At 34.9% G+C, this 13681-nt stretch overlaps 1 protein-coding gene across 1 annotated transcript; it reads right to left on the bottom strand.

The window, feature by feature from the left end:
* Positions 1–5818: 5818 nt before the first annotated feature.
* LOC107785613 (ubiquitin carboxyl-terminal hydrolase 20) lies at positions 5819–12477 on the bottom strand. Its single transcript, XM_016606955.2, has 8 exons — positions 11612–12477; positions 9241–9361; positions 8973–9083; positions 8266–8438; positions 7508–7846; positions 7262–7384; positions 6589–7078; positions 5819–6437 (listed from the first exon to the last, which is right to left on the bottom strand). Exons 1-8 carry the CDS (start codon positions 12017–12019, stop codon positions 6211–6213), a joined length of 1992 nt encoding a protein of 663 aa, XP_016462441.1. The 5' UTR covers positions 12020–12477; the 3' UTR covers positions 5819–6210.
* Positions 12478–13681: the final 1204 nt, after the last annotated feature.

Genomic DNA, 13681 nt, shown 5'->3' with positions numbered 1-13681 from the left:
GGTGGACAGATGTTATACACTCTTTGATCTTGTACCTTATGGATGCTTCAATGTATGGAATCAAGACAAGAGAAATCAAGTCAACATTCAAGTTAAAATGATTCCCATTGAATGTGTCCATTTCACAATTGTGGGTGCCAATGTGTCACGACCCCAAATTTCCTCCATTGGATGTCGTGATGGCACCTAGTCTCTAAGACTAGGTAAGCCTATCAATGCGGAATAACAGTAGAAATTTGAAATAAATAAATCTGCAAATTCACATAATTAAACCTCCCAAAACCTGGTAGGAATAAGTCACAAGCTTCTAAGAATCTATCCTCAGTATCTCTATACATTAGAGTCTAAAGAAAATAAGGAAACAATATAATAAGGATAGAAGGGGACTCCGAAGTCTGCGGACGCTGGCAGATATACCTCGAAGTCTCCGTACACAGGTAGCTCACTGATATCTGGGCTGGTAGGAAGGACATGGATCTGCACTAAAAGATGAGCAGAAGCGTAGTATGAGTACACCATAGCGGTATCTAGTAAGTGTCAAGCCTAACCTTGGTAGAGTAGTGACGAGGTGATGACCTATGCCCTAATGGAATAATAAAAGACATGGTGAAAAGTTTAACAATAAAATAATAAACAAAAATGAAAATGGGAATGAATCAAGTAAGTGGTATGTCACAATTTAACTTCACAGAATAAGGACAAATAATACCTCGCGGAAAGAAGACAGAATTTTACAACTTTAAAGAAATTACCAAAATAACCAAAGTCAAATGCAGCCATAAAGATATATCAACAAGGGCACTCCCGAGGTACCGCCTCGTAGTCCCAAATCATAAATAAATTCACAATATCTCATTTTCTTGTATCACTACGGGAGCCTTCACATTAAATTTTAAAGAAAATATTTTTTCCAAAATAGCATCCCGCGTTTTAGCCATCCTTATCACACCGCATGACTTCTTCTAGTAGTTCCCCTACTAGACACGCGTATCAAGTCACCCTTATCTCACTGCATGCGTTTCAACACCCAGACCTTATACCACCGTACGCGTATCAATATCACAGTTTGCACCTCAAGTGCCCCAATATTTCAACTTGACAAAATAAATCAACAACAATAATATTTTCCACAATAAGGAGCTCACGGCTCAATCACAATGAGTACAAAAATATCACAAAATATTCAGCAAAAATAATATTTCACAAATTTAACACCTTATATAAATATCAAAAAAAAAATACTTCATTTTTAATAATATTTAAATTAAGAAATTCATCCTTCAAATAATGCATATAACAAAAGAAACTGAGTTTTAACTAAACAGGTAAAACACTTAGCAGGAACCGGTCATGCGAATTTAAAATATGAAAATATATTAATGATGATGAATATAACAGAATAAAATAATTTAATTAATATGCAACAGTGCTCTACACAATTTAAAGACATAATCTTCCATCGGCCGGGTCGTTACAATCTTCCATATACACGACTTTTAACACATCAACATTTTCATATCAATACCAATCCTAAGGGAAATTTCCCCCACACAAGGTTAGACAAGTCACTTACCTCGACTTGTATAATTCTTTACTCTGCTATACCTTTGCCTCGCGAATTAGCCTCTGAAAGTCTCGTATCTAGTCATAATTAATTTGATTCAGTCAATACAATTTATTGGAATTTATTCTATATGAAAATACAAATTATAGGAATATATTCCATAAGAAAATACAAATTTTCTAACCAAATCCAAAATTTAACCCAAAAATCACGTCTCGAAACCTGACAAAAGTTACAAAATATGAACGCCCATTCAATCACGAGTCCAACCATACCAAAAATACTAAATTTCGATATCAACTTAACCCTCAAATCTTTAATCTAAACTTAGGGATTTTCATAATTTTTCCAACTTAATCCACCAATTAAATGTTAAAAACTACCATAGATTCGGGCACTTTAACCAAAATTGAGTTAAGAACACTTACCCCATTATTTTTCTTGAAAATCTCCCGAAAATCGCCTCTCCCCGAGCTCCCAATCGCTAAAATGAAAAAACTTAAACTTTCTGTCCAATGGGTTCTTCTTCGCGAACGCGACCCTTGTCTCGCATTCGCGAAGCACAAAAATGTGTTGCCCAAAATTTCCTCTTCGCGAACACGAGGGTCCTCTCACGAACGCAATGACCAGGGATCCCAAGCCTTCGCAAATGCGATGCCTCACTCGCGAACGCATAGGGTAAGGCGTGAAGTCTACCCCAGCCCTCACTCTTCTTCGCGAACGCGTGGCCTCTATCACGTTCGCGATGCACACTGGCTCTCACCCTTCGCGAACGCGTCCCTTACTTCGCGAACGCGAAGAACAAACTCTCGCCTTCCCCAATTCCCCTTCGCGAACGCAAAGAAGGAAACCAGAGCTGGATACCAGAAATTCTTCAGTTGTTTCCCAAGTCCAAAATTGATCCGTTAACCTTCCGAAACTCACCCGAGGTCCCCGGAACCTCAATCAAATACACCAACAAGTCCTAAAATAGCATACGAACTTATTCAAAACCTCAAATCACTTCAAACAACTCTAAAACCACGAATCATACTTTAATTCAAGCTTAATGAAACTTAAAATTTCCAACTTTTACATTCGATATCGAAACCTATTAAATCAAGTCCGATTGACCTCAAATTTTGCACACAAGTCATAATGACATAACGGAACAATGAAAATTTTCAAAACTGGATTCCGACTCCAATATCAAAAAGTCAACTCCCCGGTCAAACTTCCCAAAAATTCAACTTTCGCCATTTCAAGCCAAATTTCACGACAGATTTCTAAATAATTTTCTGGACACGCTTTTAAGTCCAAAATCATCATACGGAGCTATTGGAAACATCAAAACTCTATTCCGGAGTTATTTAAACATAAGTCGACATCCGGTCACTATTTTAACTTAAACTTTAAACTTTGGAACTAAGCGTTCCAATTCATTCCAAAACTTCACCGGACCCGAACTAATCACCCCGGCGAGTCGCATAACAAATGTAAAGCATAAATTGAGCATTAAATAGGGGAACGGGGTTATAATACTCAAAACGACCGGCCGAGTCGTTACACAATGTATTTACCCACACCCCACATATTTGTTTTCAGCTTCCTCGCACGCAACATCCAATTACAACCCGTAAACCATCTATGACAAATAATCTTGTATACATCCGGATATGACTCATGAACTACGATCTCACGACACTCTTCTATGATGTATATTCGCATCGCCCTGCTTAGGCGTGCTTTATCAGCAAAAAGCATGCCATTTGACAGCACCGTTACTCTAGATTCATCCCACATTGATGTCCGAATTTCGTCAAGATCTCTTGTGAGGGTATCCACATCCGGCATACTTGGCAAACGATCAAGGTAAGGAATATCCCTTGAATGAAACGGCACGTAGGACTCGTACACTCTTGGTCTAACAGGAGGTGGAGCATGCTCCCTCGTCAAATTAGGTTCAGCATTCTCTTCCTCCTCATCATCACCCTCATCAAGGAAGGGTGTGTCATCTCCAGACTCATCAGCATTGTTGTCATAATCACTATTCTCTTCCTGACTCTGCGCATCTGTCATATCTCGATTAAATATGTCGTCTTCGGGCAATTGAGTTACGACAGGACCTTCAAGTTGCTCGTTTTCACTGCACAACCAATAAAATAATGAGTTTCTCAAATTGATCAAAACTTTACATATAGCTTTATCATTCACTTATAAATCATAATGTTTTGATATCCCATGATGGACATTATCTTGTTGATGATGACTCCCGGATGGACCACCATGATCCAACACACCAAAACTAGGCATATTCCAACTGGGCATTGGTTCATAACTTATAAAATTCATATATGGCCGGTACCCCATGTGGAATATATGAGTGTTAATACAAATTCATTACATAAAAATAAACATCGTAACACAAAGAAAAATTAAAGTTTACCACTCGGCTTGTGGATTATGTAAACTAGGGGAGAAATTATTTTCTCGCTCCTCATTCGCCCGTGGAGATAAGTTTAGATCAGGCCAAACTCTTTCACTCAGAACTTGTTCAGCTAAAACTGCTTCAAAATAACAACCCGATGATTGAGGGATATCCCTACTTTGCGGAACCTCATTATTGCGAACATCTTCAGCCTTGACGTACATTTCCAATATTTTTATCACAAGATATTCCCGATGTTCATCCGGAGTCCTCAAAAAAAAATCTCAGAGTTTCACGGTCTTCGATGTTAAACTCAACATAACAAGCAACCCCTTGCAGAGTAACAGAATACGAATATCTTTCGGTTACTTTAATATTCACCGAACATTTGCTCACGCTCATTTTTTTACATAACAACGATACTAATGTATCGTACTCCATTGTAAGTGGCAACTTAACATGACACTGTGGAGAACAACTATAGTGTACTAAGTTATTCTCCACCACAACCTCACCCCTCCCCCATCCCCCCCAATATATTGAAACCTTAATTCTTCGCTCTTCAGACATTATGACAAAATGCAAAATAACTTAACGAACAAATATTTCGAAAGACTTGAAGGATTCTGAATGGATTTTTACAAAATCCTCCTGAAACTCTTTAAATAAGGAAAATAATTATATATAGCACCTTAAGTATGAGCGCTATACCCAGTAGAATTATTGGTTTGTCAACTAAGTACAAAAGAATTATTAGTGGGCCCAATTTGTACGTATAACGCGGTAATTCACCGCGTTATACCCTGTTGAAATACTGGTATGTCAGTTAATACTAGAAGAAGTATTGGTGGGCTCAATAATTAAGTATAGCGCGGTGAATAACCGCGCTACACCTTAACGGACAAACGTGTCATTAAGGTATAGCGCGGTGAAATACCGCGCTATACATATTATGGTGACCAATTTATTTTTTTACATATTTTGATTTGTCCAAAAGAACCATATTTTGTTCTGGTCCCTAGGTGATGCATGTGCAGTAATGAAAGACTAATGTGAGTAATAAAGAACGACTAACTACGAGTTTTTAAAGTCGTTAGTCATTTTTAATACTCTAGTAATCCTTCAAATCGGGGTTTTGGTCCGATGAATGTCGTGTAGTCGAATATTTTTTTAAATAAAAAATTAACCTAAATAGTCGTCCACTAATAGCTTAAACTAAAAATAGCTGGCATATGTCTAATTCATGTTTAGTTGAATCTGATTGATTAATAGGTTGTTTGGATGGTTGTTATGTATCGTTTCATAATGAATTGTATTGTATTATACTATATCTTTTTTATGCATATAATGTTTGAATAGATTGTATTGTTTGTATCGTTCCATAGAGTGCATTTTTCATTGTTACATAACAACGGATTTAATGAAATAATAGAAAAAAAATAATTAACAATCAAAATAAATATTATATTTAAAATAACAATACGATACAATACAACAGGCAACAATTAATAAGTAACAACCTTGTCCTCCCCATAATTTATGGTTATGAGCTTGAAGCTCCATTACAACAATTTTATTTTGCAGCAATTTTAGCTTCTCACGAATTTTAGGGGGAATTTGCTCACCTTGGGTGGATCCCGTTCTTTCAATATTAAAACATCTAAATCTAAATACACATTAGATGACTATCTGTTCCATTAACATCTAAATGCATAAATTTTAACTTTATTGAAGATTTAAGAAAATACAAAACTCAAATAAAATACTAATCAATCTTAATACTATATAAACAAAACATTAAATTAAAAGTTATTTATACTTTCTTTTGGACCCCAAAGAAAACTGGATAAACAAAATCCTAATCCTTCATTATATGTATGTTAATCTTCTGAACTCTCAGAAAAAAACATGAATTCTCACTCTGTAGTCTGTACTATACATGGTTAAATAACAAAACTAAACAGCTGAATATCCAAAAACTACCCTAGCCAGTTCAATAGACCCTTGTGGTTCGGCCCTTCTCTGGACCAGTGCATAGTGGGAGCTTAACACACCGGGCTACCCTTTTGACCCTAACCAGTTCAAGATACACTACCCCTGTAGTTTTAAATCAAAAAGACTATTCTTTCAGTTCAAATTTTCCAGTTACAACTTACTCATCTGCAACTACCCGCCGTTACAGGATGTAACACAGAACCAAAGCTGGACCTACGGCGATTAGCTGAACCAGTATCATCAACTAAACTACTTGCAGTTTTCTCCTTTTCTTGTTCACGGAACCTTCACTGCGTGAGCCACGCATGGCAGCCATTAATTGTTGACCTCTTGACCCTGGAATTCGTTTCTTAATCAGAGAAAACGCCTGCTTTCTTTCCAAGTCCCGCTCTTGATCCTTCTGCGATTGATGCTTGCAAGAAACCTGATCTGCTAATGCTAGATGGCCACGAGGAATGGCGTAAGTGTTTTCTGCGAATACAAATCAGTTATTTAGCACTATTCTTTTTCTATTTAGTAAGGCAGTGGACTCTCAAATAAAAAGGGGCATTTCTATTATGCTGAAATTAATTATGCCAATATGATCGACCAAACGACTCCTAAAAGTAGAAGATGAGTTTACCAGAGGGATCATCTCGGTATATCTCTGGACTTGGAGATCTAGACGGTGTCTTGGGAGTAAGAGTTGCACTTCTTTTGGTCACACCAACCTCTCGAGTATAGTTTTCTTCATGCATTGAAGGTAAAAACACTTCATCTACATGAGAATCCAGAGATTTCCTTGCACCAGCTAGTCCTGGAGTAGACGTCTGCTCAGTATCCTTCGATTCACTATCCTCAATCTTTTCGAGATCAGGTTTAGGAGATGCTTCATCTGCAGCATTATTGGATTCACTGACATCGCAAGTGAGACTATTTGGCATGCGCGGAGAAGCTATGGAGATAGCATCCACATTATCTAGAACAGACTTTGGAGAAGTATTAAATATGGACGGATCTATGAAGGGCTTTTTCATTTCGACAAAATCTGAAAACCACGGAGTGCCTCTCTTTGCATAGAACATAATATATGCCTCCTCTTCCAAAACAAGATCTTCTTGAACCCGAAATACCTATGACAATCAAATAAAAATATCAAGTTAGTTGTCATAAATGCTTATATGGATTAGTCCTAACTCCTACGCCAAAAATCTGTGGATTAGTCATCCCCCATAAATATTCAGAAATTTTACACAATCTACGGATTAGTCCTATGCTAAGACACTAACTGCAGAACATCGTTTCCTGCTATGTACCTCTGAGTCATCAAATTTGTACCATTCATCTGGTGCAGAACGAATGAAGCTGTAATAATGCCCTGAACAGGATGAAAACCCGCTATGCACTATAACTGCATAAAGATCGTACTTCATTTCTTCCTGTTGAGATAAGGGAAAATTAGACTAATATCATGTTACTGCACGCATAGAACAACTTAAATTCCTCTATCAAAAAATAAGGCCAACTCCTAGAGTAGGTTCACATAAGTAACAGATACTCACATTAGCAATTTGGTTGCTATCAGTATAAGGAAGCAAGTCCAATTCCAGTGGAAATGAAACATGTTTGTCAACCTTCTCAACAAAAGAACCATCATTTTCAAATCTCTTCAAATGGAAGGCAGCGACAGAAGGGGCCTTATCGAGCACAAGCTGCTTCTCGATTGGCACTTGTTCCTTACATTTTTCACATGAAAACTTTATCTCTGGATCATCAATTTTCTCAATTTTTGTGAAAGACTCCAAAGCTTCGGGTAAACTGTCAACATCCTTGATCTCCAAACTTAGATCAATTAGAGGCTCATAAGTGTCGGAGCAGTGACCACAATTGCAACAGCGTAGCTGCAGTTTAAGAAAGACATAAACATTATTAATTCCATATTCGCAAGCTACATACCCAGAGAACATACATGCAAACAGGGGCGTAGGCACATGACACAGCTTCGTCGATATTTTTTCGTAATATGTATCTATAAATTGGGAAGCCCGGTGCACTAAGCTCCCGCTATGCGCGGGCCAAGGAAGGGCCAGACCACAAGGATCTATTGTATCTATAAATAATAAATATAAATAAAATATTGGTGCCGTTATAGTGATTTATTCATTTGTTCGCCTTTTCAAATATTCACCGCTTACAAAAATTCATGTGTATGCCAGTGCATGCAGATGCAATTTTAAATGTATGAAAATCTATTTAATCTATTCATTTTATTTTCAAAGCAATAAAAAAAAAGAATAAGATAGTAATCTTGTATGCTTACTTTGCTGACAAGGCGACCACCAAAGGCCTGCTTCACAATGTTGTCACTTTCCGATGGTGCTGCCCTGTCTTTCGGCCCTGAATCATTACAACAGCTTTCAAGTCTATCCAGAAAACATTGGAGGAATTCATGAGCGTCTTCTTGTTGGAACCTATGAAAACTGGATGAAAAATCTAATATTTTCACTAAGTTAAGGACTACAAAGAAATACTAGGTACAACGTTGCTTCAAAGGCATGAAGCACACAAGCCGGCTTTTTCAATTATTGTGAAAAAGGAAAAGAAAGAGAAACTTGAACGTATCATAATCTACAGTACTATAACAAAAGTCAAGCCAATTTCTTATAATCTGGTAAAGAGCATAGCTCTTAGAAGAAATTGGAAAGCATGCACAAGCACAATGAAATAACATAACAAAAAACATCAGAGTAGCAAACATCTAAGCAGTGAAATAGATATACATCTGCATGTATGGAGCTAGGATTTCAACTCTATGGATTCTGGATTTTAGAACGACGACCTCAAGTGTTAATAATTGGGTTCTAAATTTAATATTTGTACATATGTAATGAATTTCTTAACACAAATATATTATTTGAGCAAAAGCTATTGCATTCGGCCGAACCCACCTACAGACTTCTAGCTCCGCTCTTGTATGCTAGAAGGAAATATTTTATTAAATGTCAAACAAGACATGAGAAAGGATACGGTTTAAATTGTTAACAAGTTTCCACGGCGAGACAACACCACCCCCAGAAGCCAATGAAAGATCAATAAGCTCCCTAAAAGCATAAAATACGCAGAATCCTCTAAGGTAACCTGCAACCAATATACATAAACAAGAAATGATAATCAGCATTGATAATAAACAAAGAAAAAGCCACTCCAAATTAAAAAACAGAAACGTTTTTAATCAAATACACTGAAATAACTCAAAGCAGCTTAAAACAAAGGCAAATTCTGTGTTAGTCCTTACTATCACATGGGGATGTATGATCATTCGACGTAAGGAGCTGAAGCAAAGGCACTGTGTGAATGAAAGATTGCAAAACCGCATTTAGAAAGCATGTGTTGCCTAAATTAGCAAGTCCAGCACCCTAATAACAGCCAATAACAAAAGGAGAAGAAAAACAGTGAGTTCAGAGGAGCATAAATGAGATTTTGTTTGATCCTGAATAGACATAAGTATTTAGTTTGGAAAAAAAATAAGACTTGATAAGAGGAATGATGAAAAGAATTCATATAGCCGAACCAACTAGTTTGATAATGTGTTAATTGATTGAAATGTTTTATACATACAAGAACCACTAATTTGCCTTAACAGACAAACTATTTAGTATTGAAATAAAATAGGCGTGAACAAAACGAAACAACTATAATGAGTTTATATAACCGACCACCAATTAGCTTGAGATTGAAATGTAATCCATTGATCGAGATGTCATACAAATAGAGTAATGCCTAATTTATCTTAATAAATACTCCCTCCGTTTCAATCTATTTATTTTTTAGTCCATGACACCTTTCTAGATTTAGAAATAATTTAATTTAGACTTCACATTTTACCGTTAATGAGAATTTATATCTACGTCAATATTATATTAAATGCACGAAGCCCCTTAGCAAAATAATCATTCACCTTTTTAAGCTTAAAAATGTAAACCCTAAATATTAGAAAAACAATTAAATTATAATTATCCAATATAAATTCTGTTTTTCTTTTCTTTAAAAAAATTATATTGGATAGAATTGTAATTTAATTAGTTTCCTAATATTTAAAAAATTTAAGATCACCTAAATTTTGGTTCTTAAAGTATTTCTTATTTGAACTATGTAAAAAGTCCTAATATAGGACTAAAAATTGATCAAGACTTTATTATCACCGTACAATAAAATAAAATGAAGAAAAACTTATGATGTTAGTCAAGTATGGCATATTTTGCTAAGAGATTCTTCCGTAGAATTGGGTAAAATAGTGGCGACAAAACTAATTTTATCTGTAATTTGTTCTATCATTAGTTTAGAGGTTTAACTTTTTGAATCACATTTGTTCAATCAGATTATGAGGAATGTATTGCGGCACTTAAGTGTTTAATTCCTTCTAGTTTACCTTTGACCTATATATATGAACTCTATCATATTTTTATACTATTAAATTTCAATTAGTTTCATATTAAAATATTTTTTATTTATCAATTTTTGCATAATAATTTAATCTAAACTCAATAATTAGAACAAATGACAAAACTATATTTATGGAGTAATGAGAATAGAAAACTCAACCACTTAGCAAAACTAAACTGGATTATTGTTTAAATGTCATGTGTTTTATTTTTGTTATATTTTCACAGGAAAATGCATGAATATCTTTTAATAATATAATTATTACATGAAAATTATGAATTTTTAATGATATGAATAGATTATATGAATTTTTAAGTATATTTAGATTATAAATAACTTGAGTGCCACAAGTATTGTTTACATACTAATCAAGAGTTGAATAAAGCCGAATATTCAAATGTGATAAACGATAAGAATTACTGAGTCATTTTCTTATTTTAATAATATTTATGACTTTTAAATCAACAAAATTTTGTTTACCTTATTAAATCATGTCCTTTAATGTTGGGTGATTTATAATGCTTATTAATTATGAGTACGAGCAAGTGGTTGACATTCATGATAAACATCGCATTAACAGTAACATTGTTTTTGTTACAAAGTCATTCAAATGATAAAAGAGAAAATATATCAACAACATTATTCGTAAATTAAGTGAGATAATATCAAATCAGTTGGACTCAAGTAGTGTTTCGCTAAAATGTTACTAATGAATAACTTTAATTACTTAACTATAATTCTATTTTACAACTCAATAAAAATCTTAAAATGTGTATGTTGAAAAATATATATTTTAAACACCATTGTAATGATTATATGAATACACTTCAAATCTACTTTTTAACTGATGATTGAGCAGTTTTATGGGGCGAGTTCTTTATTGCTAAGTTTAGGATCAACATTCATTATTTTTATAAACTTACACTTTTATTAGATAACTTAAACTTAAATTTTAATAGAATATTGAAACAATTTTAAAAATAAATTCTCAATGAGACGTGACTGTGAATACACTAAGATTAGTAATCACACAAATTTTATGGCATGTTCAAAATTACTTTCTTTCTTAATCTATGTAGTCAATCAAATAGGTTTACATAAATTGAAATAGAAAAATTAGTATTAAACTATAGAAGAATTAACTTAAATAACAATCCATACAACTGCTTAATCTAAAATAATATATGTGTCTGAGTAAATTGACCAATTGACAAAGTTCTTACCAGCTTAAAAGTCTGATTCTCAAAGGGCAGATCAGAGATTTCAGGCTTAGTTTCCTCATCTCTTTGAAAATTCCATTCGGGCCCAACTGAGTCCAATGGCTTAATTTCTGAAGACGAAGGCCCATAATCAGCAGTATCAACAGACCATTGCGAGTCCAATGGGCTTGAATCAGTAACTTTGGCCCAAGAATCAGCCCAATTAGAATCCAAATCCAAATTCTCCTCATTTTCATTCTCAACTCTTCTGGAATCTTCTTCTGCCAAAACGTCACCATCTTTTTCCAATTCATCACTTTGCTGAGCTTGATTCGGCGAATTTGGGGATGACCCATCTAAGGTTTTTTGAAATTCAACTGAATTAACAGGTAAAGGTTGAATCTTTAGGCTTTCCACGAGATGGGTTTCCATTGAAATGTCAAACAAACAGAGAAAAAATAGGATTTTCTTGAAACTTTGGGGTTAAAAACTAGGGTTTTTGAAGGGTATGATTGGGGGTGACCCAGCTAAGATTTTGTGAAAATCGGCTAATTTTAATGGTAAAGAATGAATCTTTAGGCTTTTTTACGAAATGGGTGTTGAAAAACTGAGAGAAAAGGGGTTTTCTTTGGAAAAGAAATCAAAAATTGGGTTTTGAAGGTACGTTTTTTTGAAGATTTGAGATGGGATTTGAACTTAGATTGTTGTAATCTATGAAAGGGAAAGACAAATTTGGTAGTTATGGATTTGAAGAATGGAGGGAAATCGAAGTGGATTTGATAATTGGAGGGTTTTGAAAAGGGAGGGAAAGTTGAACCGACATTTCAGTCAATTGGAGGGACCTTTATGTAGCCAATGAGAGAAACAGCGGGAGTAAACTTGCCTAATGTAATTTTCTTTTTCCATATTTTGTGAAATATAAAACAATAGTATATTGCTCCAAATGGTAAAGTTATTCTTCCTCCGTTTTAATTTATGTCTAATATTTCTTATTTTAATAAATCTTAAAATATTTTGATATCGGATAAAATGGGACAAAGAAAGAGAAGTAATTATTTTTTTGTGCCTTTCAAATGTTTCACAAAGAGAAAACTAGCTTAAAGGGGCCATCTTTGTTTTGGTAAAATTAAAATATCTAAATCTGATACATATGTTAAGATGTTTTACTCGAAAAATAATATTAGGTTGTAAAGTGATAGTTTTTGGTGGTTGTAGTTGATGGCAATGTATGTAGATTTGGCGGTAGTGGCTCGCGGAGTTGGTGTTATTGTAATAACGAAGGTGGTTGGTGCTAGTACTTGGTGATGATGGTAATGGTTGTCGATGGTGGTTGTAATGACGAAGGTGTTTGGTTATAGTGGTAGCGATGACCAATGATGATGGCAGTATATTTGATAATGTTGGTCGTGGTGGTTTGTCTCATTTTTCCTCGTATCAAGCGTCTACTGGAAACAACTTCTCTACATTCATTGTAGGGGTAAGGGTATAGTGGAAATGATTATCTCTACATTCACAGTAGGGGTAAAATCTGCGTACTATCTATCTTTCCCGGAGCTCACTTATGAGACTATACTGGGTTGGTTACTGGGTTGGTTGTTGTTGGGTCGTGGTGGTTTGCCAAAGTAATTATTGTGATGGTGGAAATAGTTGGTATGGTAGGGATTGACAGCGGTTGCTTGTGGTAGTGGTATCCGTTAAGATTAAAATCAAGGCTTTCACCAAGTGCAAACGGATAATATTTACAGTGTAACCAAACACAAATAAGTTGTTTAAGCTTGCTTTGATTTTGTGACAGTTAAATCATTAAAATTTGATTACCAGCCCAAACTTGATTGAAGTTGAATGAAGCTATCACAATCTGACCTCTAGCATCAAGAAACTGGAATTACAATAGACTTGGCTGGCGACTGTGGTAGGAGTAATAGCCTGTTTGGCCAAGTTTCTAACATCAGCTTATTTTGAGAAGTGCTTTTCTCAAAAGTACTTTTTTAAAAAGTATTTTGAGGAAGAAACAGACTAATTAATTTAAAAAGCACTTTTAAGCAATAATTGGTGTTTGACCAATCTTTTGAAAACTGCTTCTAAGCGTATTTT

This window comes from Nicotiana tabacum, chromosome 15, assembly GCF_000715075.1.
Source record: "Nicotiana tabacum cultivar K326 chromosome 15, ASM71507v2, whole genome shotgun sequence".
NCBI classification, from domain to species: Eukaryota; Viridiplantae; Streptophyta; class Magnoliopsida; order Solanales; family Solanaceae; genus Nicotiana; species Nicotiana tabacum.
The sequence above is the reverse complement of the archived record's forward strand: the minus strand, read 5'-3'. Positions and strand labels throughout refer to the sequence as shown.

Bases quoted from the DNA above. Each gene is read 5' to 3' on its own strand.
- LOC107785613 (XM_016606955.2), bottom strand. From the start codon at position 12,019: ATGGAAACCCATCTCGTGGAAAGCCTAAAGATTCAACCTTTACCTGTT. The intron at 8,439-8,972 runs GTATCCTTTCTC...TGAAAATATTAG, and splicing joins ACTTGTTAACAATTTAAACC to ATTTTTCATCCAGTTTTCAT. The intron at 7,847-8,265 runs GTAAGCATACAA...CTTAAACTGCAG, and splicing joins GTGGTCGCCTTGTCAGCAAA to CTACGCTGTTGCAATTGTGG.